General features: G+C 43.6%; 1 protein-coding gene across 2 annotated transcripts in view; it reads left to right on the plus strand.

Annotated features, from left to right (window-relative positions):
* The window catches only part of LOC311137444 (mitofusin-1-like), a 32,550-nt gene extending 26,237 nt beyond the window's left edge, over positions 1 to 6,313 (plus strand). For both annotated transcript variants that reach the window (XM_084171948.1, XM_084171947.1), the window contains exons 15-18: positions 1,785 to 1,952; positions 2,258 to 2,454; positions 5,393 to 5,527; positions 5,905 to 6,313. In XM_084171948.1, coding sequence (XP_084028074.1) covers positions 1,785 to 1,952; positions 2,258 to 2,454; positions 5,393 to 5,527; positions 5,905 to 5,974 — 570 coding nt within the window. In that variant the 3' untranslated portion in view covers positions 5,975 to 6,313. The remainder of the gene's footprint in view (positions 1 to 1,784; positions 1,953 to 2,257; positions 2,455 to 5,392; positions 5,528 to 5,904) is intronic.
* Positions 6,314 to 14,505: the final 8,192 nt, after the last annotated feature.

Below are 14,505 nucleotides of genomic sequence, written 5' to 3' on the forward strand. Positions count from 1 at the left end.
AATTGTGATACAGTGAATTATAAGTGAAATAATCTGTCTGTAAACAATTGTTGGAAAAATTACTTGTCATGCACAAAGTAGATGTCCTAACCGACTTGCCAAAACGATAGTTTGTTAACTAGAAATGTGTGGAGTGGTTGAAAAATGAGTTTTAATGACTCCAACCTAAGTGTATGTAAACTTCCGACTTCAACTGTACGTAGTAGATATGTTTTAACATGACTGGAATAGATATGTAGTATATGTGGACACCTGCTCGTCGAACATCTCATTCCAAAATCATGGGCATTAATATGAAGTTGGTCCCCCCTTTGCTGCTATAACAGCCTCCACTCTTCTGGGAAGGCTTTCCACTAGATGTTGGAACATTGCTGTGGGGACGTGCTTCCATTCAGCCACAAGAGTATTAGTGAGGTCGGGTACTGATGTTGGGCGATTAGGCCTGGCTTGCAGTCGGCATTTCCAATTAATTCCACAATTGTTCGATGGGGTTGAGGTCAGGGCTCTGTGTAGGCCAGTCAAGTTCTTCCACACCGATCTCGACAAACCATTTCCGTGTGGACCTCGCTTTGTGCACGGGGGCATTGTCATGCTGAAACAGGAAATGGCTTTCCCCAAACTGTTACCACAAAGTTGGAAGCACAGAATCGTCTCAAATGTCATTGTATGCTATAGTGTCAAGATTTCCCTTCACTGGAACTAAGGGAACTAGCCCGAACCATGAAAAACAGCCGCATACCATTATTCCTCCTCCACCAATCTTTAGTTGGCACTATGCATTAGGGCAGGTAGCGTTCTCCTGGCATCCGCCAAACCCAGATTCGTCCGTCAGACTGCCAGATGGTGAAGTGTGATTCATCACTCCAGAGAACGCCTTTCCACTGCTCCAGAGTCCAATGGCAGCGAGCTTTACACCACTCCAGCCGACGCTTGGCATTGTGCATGGTGATCTTAGGCTTGTGTGCGGCTGCTCGGCCATGGAAACCCATTTCATGAAGCTCCCGACAAACCGTTATTGTGCTGACGTTGCTTCCAGAGGCAGCTTGGAACACTGTAGTGAGGACAGACGATTTTTACGTTTCAGCACTCGGCGGTCCCGTTCGGTGAGCTTGCGTGGCCTACCACTTCGCGGCTGAGCCGTTGTTGCACCTAGACGTTTTCACTTTACAATAACAGCACTTACAGTTGACCGGGCAGCTCTAGCAGGGCAGAAATATAATGAACTGACTTGTTGGGAAGGTGGCATCCTATGACGGTGCCACGTTGAATGTCACTGAGCTCTTCAGTAAGGCCATTCTACTGCAAATGTTTGTCTATGGAGATTGCATGGCTGTGTGCTCGATTTTATACACCTGTCAGCAACGGGTGTAGCTGAAATAGCAGAGTCCACTAATTTGAAGGGGTGTCCAAATACATTTGTGTGTGTGTATATATAGTGTATGTTTTAACATGACTAGAATAGATCCATAGTAGATATGTTTTAACATGTAATGAATGATATAGAATGGACATGGCATCGATACCACTTCAAAATATCAACCAAATGTTTCGTACTCCTTATGTTCCATTCATATTCTGCCCATTCATAACTGATATGGTCCGTTTGACCGGTGAAACAATAGATCGGTTTGGATGCCAGGTTATCATTAGTGTTTTTTTTATTCAAATGAACTGGTAGTTAATTTCCTACATCGTCCCAATAACAGCCCATGTTTTGTTTGTATGTATGTATGTAATCTCACCACACTCAGTAACCCTGTGTCCGTCTCTCCTGTCCCATTTAGATGACGCGCTCCCTGTCCACCACGCCATCTAACGGCCCCTCCAGTGTTGCGGTGGCCCAGCCCCAGGAAGCCGCGCTTTCCCAGGAGGACCTGATGATGTCCGTGGCCACCAACCTGGCCTCCCTCAATTCCCGCACATCCATTAGCATGGTCATCGTCGGAGGAGTGGTCAGTGGTAGTCGTACTGCACCCGCCCCTCCTTCAAGTCACCAATCTGGCAACCTGTTTACCATTATACAGGGCTCGTATCACCAGGGCTTTATACATACAGTACATGTCAATACATTAGTTTTTTCCCCACATAAATACAACTGTGTTTTGCAACAATGTAGATGGGTGCTGCTCTCCCAACTTCCCTCGAATGTTTTGGAAACTATTGTATAACAACCCACCCTCCCAGATTAGGCCTGTCACCCCATAGAGGTACACTGCTCAAACTATAACCCACCTCCTCTCCCGTGTCTGTCCCCTAGGTGTGGCGGACGGTGGGCTGGCGGCTCATAGCCCTGTCGGCCTCCATGTACGGCCTGCTCTACCTGTGGGAGAAGCTCACGTGGACCACCAAGGCCAAGGAGCGCGCCCTCAAGCGCCAGTTTGTGGACTACGCCACCGAGAAGCTGCAGCTGATTGTAAGCTTCACCAGTGCCAACTGCAGCCACCAGGTCCAGCAGTAAGTACATGCTGCAGCTCTGGGAATAAGGATACGCTTAAAAGGGGATGTTTCTATTGTAGACCGCTTTTGAGGTATGAAAATGTCTGACAAATCAAAATAAAATAAAATTTTATTAGCCACATGCGCCGAATACAACAGGTGCAGACATTACAGTGAAATGCTTACAGCCCTTAACCAACAGTGCATTTATTTTTAACAAAAAAGTACAAATAAAACAACAACAAAAAAAGTGTTGAGAAAAAAAGTAAAATAAAGTAACAGTAGGGAGGCTATATATACAGGGGGGGGTACCGGTGCAGAGTCAATGTGCGGGGGCACCGGCTAGTGAGGTAGTTGAAGTAATATGTACATGTGGGCAGAGTTAAAGTGACTATGCATAAATAATTAACAGAGTAGCAGCAGCGTAAAATGATGGGGTGGGGGGGCAGTGCAAATAGTCCGGGTAGCCATGATTAGCTGTTCAGGAGTCTTATGGCTTGGGGGTAGAAGCTGTTAAGAAGCCTTTTGGACCTAGACTTGGCACTCCGGTACCGCTTGCCGTGCGGTAGCAGAGAGAACAGTCTATGACTAGGGTGGCTGGAGTCTTTGACAATTTTGAGGGCTTTCCTCTGACACCGCCTGGTATAGAGGTCCTGGATGGCAGGAAGCTTGGCCCCAGTGTTGTACTGGGCCGTACGCACTACCCTCTGTAGTGCCTTGCGGTCGGAGGCCAAGCAGTTGCCATACCAGGCGGTGATGCAACCAGTCAGGATGCTCTCGATGGTGCAGCTGTAGAATCTTTTGAGGATCTGAGGACCCATGCCAAATCTTTTCAGTCTCCTGAGGGGGAATAGGCTTTGTCGTGCCCTCTTCACGACTGTCTTGGTGTGTTTGGACCATGATAGTTTGTTGGTGATGTGGACACCAAGGAACTTGAAGCTCTAAACCTGTTCTACTACAGCCCCGTCGATGAGAATGGGGGCGTGCTCAGTCCTCTTTTTTTTCCTGTAGTCCACAATCATCTCCTTTGTCTTGGTCACGTTGAGGGAGAGGTTGTTGTCCTGGCACCACACGGCCAGGTCTCTGACCTCCTCCCTATAGGCTGTCTCATCGTTGTCGGTGATCAGGCCTACCACTGTTGTGTCGTCGGCAAACTTAATGATGGTGTTGGAGTCGTGCCTGGCCATGCAGTCATGGGTGAACAGGGAGTACAGGAGGGGACTGAGCACGCACCCCTGAGGGGCCCCCGTGTTGAGGATCAGTGTGGCAGATGTGTTGTTACCTACCCTTACCACTAGGGGGCGGCCCGTCAGGAAGTCCAGGATCCAGTTGCAGAGGGAGGTGTTTAGTCCCAGGATCCTTAGCTTAGTGATGAGCTTTGAGGGCACTATGGTGTTGAATGCTGAGCTGTAGTCAATGAATAGCATTCTCACGTAGGTGTTCCTCTTGTCCAGGTGGGAAAGGGCAGTGTGGAGTGCAATAGAGATTGCATCATCTGTGGATCTGTTGGGGCGGTATGCAAATTGGAGTGGGTCTAGGGTTTCTGGGATAATGCTGTTGATGTGAGCCATGACCAGCCTTTCAAAGCACTTCATGGCTACAGACGTCAGTGCTACGGGTCGGTAGTCATTTAGGCAGGTTATCTTAGAGTCCTTGGGCACGGGGACTATGGTGGTCTGCTTGATGTTGGTATTACAGACTCAGTCAGGGACATGTTGAAAATGTCAGTGAAGACACTTGCCAGTTGGTCAGCACATGCTCGGAGTACACGTCCTGGTAATCCGTCTGTGAATGTTGACCTGCTTAAAAGTCTTACTCACATCGGCTACGGAGAGCGTGATCACATAGTCATCCGGAACAGCTGGTGCTCTCATGCATGCTTCAGTGTTGCTTGCCTCGAAGCGAGCATAGAAGTGGTTTAGCTCGTCTGGAAGTCTTGTGTCACTGGGCAGCTCGCGGCTGTGCTTCCCTTTTGTAGTCTAATAGTTTTCAAGCCCTGCCACATCCGACGAGCGTCAGAGCCAGTGTAGTACGATTCAATCTTAGTCCTGTATTGACTCTTTGCCTGTTTGATGGTTCGTCGGAGGGCATAGCGGGATTTCTTATAAGCGTCCGGGTTAGAGTCCCGCTCCTTGAATGCGGCAGCTCTACCCTTTAGCTCAGTGCGGATGTTTCCTGTAATCCATGGCTTCTGGTTGGGGTATGTACGTACGGTCACTGTGGGGACGACATCATCGATGCACTTATTGATGAAGCCAGTGACTGATGTGGCGTACTCCTCAATGCTATCTGAAGAATCCCGGAACATGTTCCAGTCTGTGCTAGCAAAACAGTCCTGTAGCTTAGCATCTGTGTCATCTGACCACTTTTTTATTAACCGAGTCACTGGTGCTTCCTGCTTTAGTTTTTGCTTATAAGCAGGAATCAGGAGGATAGAGTTATGGTCAGATTTGCCAAATGGAGGGCGAGGGAGAGCTTTGTATGCGTCTCTGTGTGTGGAGTAAAGGTGGTCTAGAGTTTTTTTTTTTTTTTCCTCTGGTTGCACATTTAACATGCTGGTAGAAATTAGGTAGAACGGATTTAAGTTTCCCTGCATTAAAGTCCCCGGCCACTAGGAGCGCTGCATCTGGATGAGCGTTTTCCTGTTGATTTATGGCCTTATACAGCTCATTCAGTGCAATCTTAATGACAGTCAATATTCCTGTGTCATCTGTCGAGTAGATCCTGTTTTGTGCATTCTGACGAATCTGCAGGCCTCAATCCCAGTACAGTAACTCATAGTTGAGCCTCGTATGTAGAGGTTTCTGAAGACACTTCCTTTATGAACCGATTCACTACTGATGTATTGTATGGGGCTGAATCTGCTGATAGACAAATCTACGTCCTGCCCCCTCCTTTTCTGTGAAGTGGGTAATAAAATAAGTGATAAAAATGCTTTTATCTTTGCGTTGCCCAGGGAGATGGCCACGACCTTTGCCCGGCTGTGTCAGCAGGTTGACCTGACGAAGAGGGAGCTGGAGGGAGAGATCAGCCGACTGACAGCCAAGGTCCAGACTCTGGAGACAGTCCAGTCCCGCTCCAAGACCCTCCGGTCAGTCTAGCTGCCTCCTGGGTCCGGTATTGCCCCCCCTCCTGGGTCCGGTATTGCCCCCCCCCTGCATAGCTCTGTTGTAATTTAGTCCCCAATGGTTTCCATTTAACATTTTGATGCCCGTGGCGCTTTGGTAAGTCTTTGTTTTGCCTAGAAAAGAATGTCACATTTTGTAATTTTTTCACCATTGGTTGTATTGAGGGTTAAAGGTCAGAGTTGTACCCTTTTGAACTGCATGTGTAGTTATTTTGTTTCTCTTCTGTTGAACAGCATTCATTTATCAGTAGGCATTTTCACCTCCAGTATAATTGGTTCTACAACAATATTGTACAAATAGGTGTGGTCTGTGTGTAACCGCTTTTTCTCCATGGTTTCAGGCACAAAGCCACAGAGTTGGAGAGGCAGTTGGGGACTTTTACAGACCAATATCTGAATCCCCATCATTGATGGACTGGGCCTCTCTGGCTTCCCTGGAGCCTCAGTTCTGGCATTGACTCGCCATGCCTGTACTCCCTTCCCCTCTCCACTCCACTCGGAGAAAATATGTCCACCCTTGATAGTATTCCTCCCAGAATTTCCCCACCTCCAAACAGATGTTTCTCCAAGAGATTTGCGGAAGTGTACAGTCTTCCACGCACTTTATAGAATGACTTTGTTGAACTAACAGGAAGTTTGTTCTCTGCGAACACAACTACCTGTAACACAATACAAACTGTGTAACTGTGTGAATCGGACATGTGAATACTGTTCTGAAGGTCGGGACATAAAGCCTTGGTTGTGATTGGAGGTTGGGTTGACGCTACTGCTCTTAACTGTGAATATGCCTTTCACTAACTCCTGAGGTAAATGGGTGTGTGAGTGTTTAGACACATGTAGGCATGTGATTTTCATTCAGAGCTGAATTTGTTCTGGTTGACCCTTGGCACTGGTACCCCAAAATAAATACACACACACACACAGCATTCAGAAAGTGTTCAAACCCCTTGACTTTTTCCACATTTTGTTACGTTACAGCCTTATTGTAAAATTGATTAACTTGTTTCCTCCCCCCATCAATCTACACACAATACCCCATAATGACAAAGCAAAAACAGGTTTTTAGACATTTTAGCAAATAATTAAAAATATTATGAAATATAATATAAATAAAAAAAAATAGAAATATCACATTTACATAAGTATTCAGATCTTTTACTTAGTACTTTGTTGAAGCAGCTTTGGCAGCGATTACAGCCTTGAGTCTTATTGGGTATGACACTACAAGCTTGGCACACCTATATTTGGGGAGTTTCTCCCATTCTTCTCTGCAGATCCTCTCAAGCTCTGTCAGGTTGGATGGGGAGTGTCGCTGCACAGCTATATTCAGGTCTCTCCAGAGATGTTCGATTGGGTTCAAGTCTGGCTGGGCCACTCAAGGCTCTGGCTGGGCCACTCAAGGACATTCAGAGATGTGTCCCGAAGCCATTCCTGCATTGTCTTGTCTGTGTGCTTAGGGTCGTTGTCCTGTTGGAAGCTGAACCTTCGCCCCCAGTCTGAGATCCTGAGTGCTCTGGAGCAGGTTTTCATCAAGGATCTCTCTGTACTTTGCTATGTTCATCTTTCCCTCGATCCTGACCAGTCTCCCAGTCCCTGCCGTTGAAAAACATCCCCACAGCATGCTGCTGCCACTACCATGCTTCACCGTCGAGATGGTGCCATGTTTCCGCCAGATGTGATGCTTGGCATTGAGGCCAAAGAGTTCAATCTTGGTTTCATCAGACTAGAGAATCTTGTTTATCATGGTCTGAATCCTTTAGGTGCCTTTTGGCAAACACCAAGTAGGCTGTAATGTGCCTTTTACTGGAGTGGTTTCCATCAGGCCACTCTACCATGAAGGCCTGATTGGTGGAGTGCTGCTGAGATGGTTGGCCTTCTGGAAGGTTCTCTCATCTCCACAGAGGAACTCTGGAGCTCTGTCAGTGACCATCAGGTTCTTGGTCACCTCCCAGACCAAGGCCCTTCTCCCCCGATTGCTCAGTTTGGCCGAGTGGCCAGCTCTAGGAAGAGTCTTGGTGGTTCCAAACTTCTTCCATTTAAACATGGAGGCCACTGTGTTCTTGGGGACCTTCAATGCTGCAGAAATGTATTGATACCCTTCCCCAGATCTGTGCCTCGACACAATCCTGTCTCTGAGCTCTACGGACAATTCCTTCGACCTCATGGCTTGGTTTTTTCTCTGACATGCACTGTCAACTGTGGGACCTTATATAGACAGGTGTGTGTCTTTCCAATCAATTGAATTTACCACAGATGGACTCCAATCAAGTTGTAGAAACATCAAGGATGATCAATGGAAACAGGATGCACCTGAGATCAATTTCGAGTGTCATAGCAAAGGGTCTGAATACTTATGTAAATAAGGTATTTCTGTTTTATTTTTAATAAATGTGCAACATTTTCTCAACCTGTTTTTGCTTTGTCATTATGGGGGTATTGCGTGTGTATATTGATGAAAAATATTTATTTAATCCATTTTAGAAAAAGGCTGTAACGTAACAATGTGGAAAACGTTAAGAGGTCTGAATACTTAACGAATGCACTGTATGTATTTTTTGTTGTTGTGAAGGACCTGCTTAAATTCAGAAGAAATCCATTTGACTGAAAGAAGATGCTATTGTTCTCTTCAGAAGCAACATTCTTAGTCTCAACTACTGACAAAGCATGTCTGACCGAGGAAATACAGTGTAGATATTATTTTAACTAGATGCATTTTATAGTTCCTTTGCTGTTTGTACTAATTAGACCCCTCATGAGAATACATTTGAACAATCTCCACTTTGTTAAAAAAAAAAATGGTTTCCTTTCTTGATTAACTAATTTAAATACATCTGATTTACCAGAATTTATTAAAAGAACATTGATTCTCTAGATGCTTTTTTTTTTTTTTTTTCAAGAATAGCATGTTGTAGAATCTCTAATGGACTCACATTCCTACAAGTGGAAAGGGGATGTAACAGTTGCTCAAAAAAGAGAAGCTTTTACTGAACGGTAGATGGTCAGCATTCAAGCAACTATGTTTGAAAAGGCATTTGTTAACAAATTTATAGCGGTTTTGTTGTTGATATAATAGACTTCAACACGGAAATCCATGGTTAAAAGCTTTTTTTTTATTGGTTACAATATCAACTCCTGACAAAAAAAATAATAACAATCTGGTGTGAAAAGACTATATAAAAACAATTCTTCCATAACAAGTGATTATAATTTCACACAATATCACTGTCAGTAATCATGGCACCACGTCCCTGGGTTTCACTGGCTTAAAACAAACAACGACGAATCCATGAAGCCTGTCCGAATAGATCCAACAGCCAAAAGGCAGTGCATTCATTTGTGTTTGTGGTGATCACTAAATGTAATGCTAATTATCGAAAGGAGAACTGGGGTACAATTTCAACGTCTGTTTGTTTTTCTCGATGTGCGCTCCTCCGTTTTCAGAACTTTGTCCAAACTCTGACGACGTTAAAGGGCGAACCTCTAAAAATACTACTTTGACGCCTGGATAATATTCCACCTCAATCCCCAAGGCAAGACCGTCCACATGTCAACACAATGCATGCCGCTTCGCTTCTTTACTTTAGCTTTTTTTTTTTTAATGACTTTGAATATGTATGTCAAGGAGACTTAAAAAAAAACATCACACACTGTGTTCGTTGCCGCCTGAGGCTCAGCATCCCATCAGGTAGAGCACTCGCTGTCACGACTGCTCTTACAAAATAGTTGTTTCATATGATGAATACAACTATTGAAGACTGTAAGGAAATACAATGACATGGTCAAATACAGGGAGGTTGATCACCTTCGACTACTGAAGCCTACAAACCATTGGTCCCAGCTAACTAACATGATCAGTGGGACTGCACAGGCACATTTCAATGTGGTCACTATTTCAGGTTAAACCCTTTTAATACTGGTGCATCTTATAGAGCGCTGTGGTCAAGCCTCCAATTATCAGTGTTATAGGACATCCCTTTTTTGGCCATTAAGGGCTATGGTGCTCTGTTGTCACAGGTGATGTCTGAGCTGAGGAATCAACACAACCCATTTTGCTTTCAGGAGTTGGGGATAGTTTCACTGGCAGCCATGTTGGTGTAAAATGACCAAACTTCATCCAGCCATTTTGTTATGTCTTTCCTGTCTTTTAAAAGGGCCACTTTTCCTGTCTTAAAAGGGACACATTTCTCATTGGATCTTCATCATTCACAATGGGATTAGATTCATTTAATTTGGGGAAAACAAAGTGTTTTAATAACATTGAAGGAATATCCATATGTTCTCTTTTATTGGGCACCTTATGAAGTCAACAGAGGACCTTGTTACAGGCCAAGCGTAATAAATGACACTGATTTGATTCAGATTTAGGGAAAAGGGCTAGCACTTTCTGTAAGCAAGCGAAGAGAAACAATGAATTGTCAATGATGACATGTTTTCAGTTCACAGCTGTAGGTCAGTGAATGACATTGGCACAAATGTGAAAGGTAACACAACCGGCATGTATGTTACCCACACGGATCAGTGAGAATTTCAACACTGATATGGAATACATTTTCCATCCAAGTCACCTCAAAGATGTGTTTTTGGGGGCTTGACAAACCACCAGCCATTTATTTTACGTTTCTCAAATTAATTAAACGCAAAGCCAGGTAAAGCAGCTAAAAACGTACAACTAAATAAAATGGCTGATATAAAATCACTATACGATCACAGGGTGCTCCTTGTAATCAATAAATACAACGTTGTACGGTAGAAATCAGAATTGTATAAAATAACATACAGCCCTTTTGAGAAGCTGCGGTTTGCACGTCTTCGGTCGTGGTCATCTGTAAGCTTGGCTTTTAGTGTTTACTATGGTACTGACGTGGCTCTGTGCTTCACAGTTGCTTAAATTTTTCAGCAAATCATTAGACTGTTACAGCAGGTTAAGGCCTGCCTCATCCTTTTATCCAGTGCCAATTTTTTCTAAACGAAACAATTATCTTCTAACGTTCTCTTGGGGCCCACTGAAATAGTGGCGCCTCATTAGGCGACTGGGTGATTTGAGGTCAACTGAACTGTTGGAGAGATGGAAAAAGTGAAAGGCTTGAACACGCAGGCCCAACATTTGAGTTCCTGGTCAGTTCCGGTCAATGTTGGCAATGAGATTGGTAGAATGAAGATAGAACTGCTCTCAGGCCACAGATCCTTCTAATACGAACCACATGGATCCAATGGATGTACTGTGTGTATATACACTACCGTTCAAAAGTTTGGGGTCACTTATACATTTCCTGGTTTTCCATGAAAACATACATGAAATGAGTTTGAATAGGAAATATAGCAAAATGCATAGAAAATGTAGACATTGACAAAGTTAGAAATAATGATTTTTAATAGAAATAATAATTGTGTCCTTCAAACGTTGCTTTCGTCAAAGAATCCTCCATTTGCAGCAATTACAGCCTTGCATACCTTTGGCATTCTAGTTCTAATTTGTTGAGGTAATCTGAAGAGATTTCACCCCATGCTTCCTGAAGCACCTCCCACAAGTTGGATTGGCTTGATGGGCACTTCTTACGGTCAAGCTGCTCCCACAACAGCTCAATAGGGTTGAGATCCGGTGACTGTGCTGGCCACTCCATTATAGACAGAATACCAGCTGACTGCTTCTTCCCTAAATAGTTATTGCATAGTTTGGAGCTGTGCTTTGGGTCATTGTCCTGTTGTAGGAGGAAATTGGCTCCAATCAAACACCGTCAACAGGGTATGGCATGGCGTTGCAAAATGGAGTGATAGCCTTCCTTCTTCAAGATCCCTTTTACCCTGTACAAATCTACCACTTTACCACCACCAAAGCACCCCCAGACCATCGCATTGCCTCCACCATGCTTGACAGATGGCATCAAGCACTCCTCCAGCATCTTTTCATTTGGTCTGCGTCTCACAAATGTTCTTCTTTGTGATCCGAACACCTCAAACTTCGATTTGTCTGTCCATAACACTTTCTTCCTCTGTCCAGTGTCTTAATATTTTCTTTTTATTGGCCAGTCTGAGATATGGCTTTTTCTTTGCAACTCTGCCTAGAAGGTCAGCATCCCGGAGCCACCTCTTCACTGTTGACGTTGAGACTGGTGTTTTGCGGATACTATTTAATGAAGCTGCCAGTTGAGGACCTGTGAGGCGCCTTTTTCTCAAACTAAACACTCTAATGTATTTGTCCTCTTGCTCAGTTGTGCACCGGGGCCTCCCACTCCTCTTTCTATTCTGGTTAGAGCCAGTTTGCGCTGTTCTGTGAAGGGAGTAGTACTCAGCGTTGTACGAGATCTTCAGTTTCTTGGCAATTTCTCACATGGAATAGCCTTCATTTCTCAGAACAAGAATAGACTGACGAGTTTCAGAAGTAAGTTCTTTGTTTCTGGCCATTTTGATTCTGTAATAGAACCCACAATTGCTGATGCTCCAGATACTCAACTAGTCTCAAGAAGGCCAGTTTTATTGCTTCTTTAATCAGCACAACAGTTTTCAGCTGTGCTAACATAATTGCAAAAGGGTTTTCTAATGATCAATTAGCAAACACAACGTGCCATTGGAACACAGGACTGATGGTTGCTGATAATGGGCCTATGTAGATATTCCATAACAAATCAGCCATTTCCAGCTACAATAACCATTTACAACATTAACAATGTCTACACTGTATTTCTGATCAATTTGATGTTATTTTAATGGACAAAAAAAATGCTTTTCTTTCGAAAACAAGGAAATGTCTAAGTGACCCCAAACTGTAGTTCAAAAAATATATATATATATATATATATATATATATATATAAGGGTGCCTATTTTTTTGTTATACACCCTAACTTCTTAAACAACTATATATATATAACAAAAAAATAGGCACCCTTATTCAAGTGTTGCGTCCAAACCAAGGTTTTCTTGCGAGGAAAATGGAAGATGGACTGATGCACAAACTAACAAAGTCTTGTGAGAGACACAGGCAACTGCCAAAATAAAGGAAACACCAACATAAAGTGTCTTAATAGGGCGTTGGGCCACCACGAGCCGCTAGAACAGCTTCAGTGCACCTTGGCATAGATTCTACAAGTGTCTGGAACTCTATTGGAGGGATGCGACACCATTCTTCCACGAGAAAGTCCATCATTTGGTTTTGTTGATAGTGGTGGAAAACGCTCTCAGGCGCCGCTCCAGAATCTCCCACAAGTGTTCAACTGGGTTGAGATCTGGTGACTGAGATGCCCATGGCATATGACTTGCATTGTTTTCATTCTCATCAAACGATTCAGTGACCACTCGTGCCCTGTGGATGGGGGCATTGTCATCCTATGGGGGGGCATAGCCATGGTAGCCAAAATAATGGCCTGCCCAGCATTTTAATACATGACCCTAAGCATGATGGGATGTTAATTTCTTAACACCTGTGTGGAAGCACCTGCTTTCAATACACTTTGTATCCCTCATTTACATTATTTTGGCAGTTACCTGTACCTCCTCTCTGCTGTTGGAGTATGTTGCATGTGCTCTTTGCTTACATTTGGTGAGTATAATCTAGCTCTCTACCATGTGACCTTTCTTCTCCAGCAATACTTTAAACTGTTCATAAAATTTTGTTTTGGTGAGAAATGTTTTTGTTAAATAAGGACAATGGCCCACCGGTGTGATTTGTAGTGACAAGATTTTTGAACCAACAGCGTTACGTTCCGCACTCAACTAAATCACCCCATTGATGGTCATCAAGAATTGCAAAAATAGAATTGAAGACAACATAGCAAGAAGCTATTACAGGCGTCTTCCCTTGAGTCCACTCATAGGGAAGGAATGACAGGATTTACTCACAGCTCATTGAGCAGACATTTTTTTCACATCTTAATGCTTCAACTGACCAACCTCTGGTAGAGACTGTACAGACTGCCAGCATTTCCGCTTCTCTTTACTTATTTAGTTCTATGATATAGGCTTGAGCTAGCTCGCAGTAGCCCCAGGATCACATTTCTAGGAACCCCCCCCTTGTCAGTTTGGGGCCCTACGTTTGATACCATTGGGCCCTAGATTTCTCTATCCTCAGTGGTGAGATGTAAAGGCTTTGGCCTTTGGGGTATATTCAGTAAAGCTTCTATTAGTAAATGATCGCAACATATGTATTGCATATCACACTATTGTTGATTTGCAAGGCGTGGGTGTGATGTTATACTATTCGCTATACAATCGCGGTTTTGAACTCAGCCCAAGACCCCTTGCGAGGGCTCTAGGCTGTAGTTTCACGCTGTTTGAGTTTGTTGAGATTGCCGAGAGAGACGGTGCCTCTAAAACACTACAGTGGCTGTGGTTCACAGCTTAGTTTAACCCGTTTCTAGAAAAGGGATTGGGCTAAAACGTATTAGTCTGTCTCTACAAAACGACCACAACAGCTCTGTTTAAAAAAAAAAAAAAAACGTTTGTTGAGAGGAATGCCACCAGATCATAACTCATATCATTACCTATCATCAACATAGGAATATACAGTATTTTAGTTACAGTACATGTGTGCATGCCTTTGCCATTAGACCATCACACACACACACACACACACACGCATACTGAAATGTACATTATGTTGTACATGAGGCAAGTGACAAAAATCGGAATTGTGTAATCGTCTAGTACTGTGAATATTATATACATTAAACAACGTAAGGCAAATAAAACAAAAAGGGTGGGAAATAAACTACAAAAATATATACATACACATTATATATGCATATATGATGCATATATATATACACACATAATGCTATACATATATACTGTATTTATATATACATTTACATATTACACACGGACTGGCCTCTAATTTGGCGGTAACCACGGTAACATGCGCTCTAGTCCCCCCCTGTCCAAAAACAAGAGGGGATGCAAGGTTTTTTTTTTTTTAGCACTTGTTTTTTTTTAAATTATTTATTTTTT

This window comes from Coregonus lavaretus (genome assembly GCF_964263955.1).
Source record: "Coregonus lavaretus genome assembly, chromosome: 11".
Lineage (NCBI taxonomy): Eukaryota > Metazoa > Chordata > Actinopteri > Salmoniformes > Salmonidae > Coregonus > Coregonus lavaretus.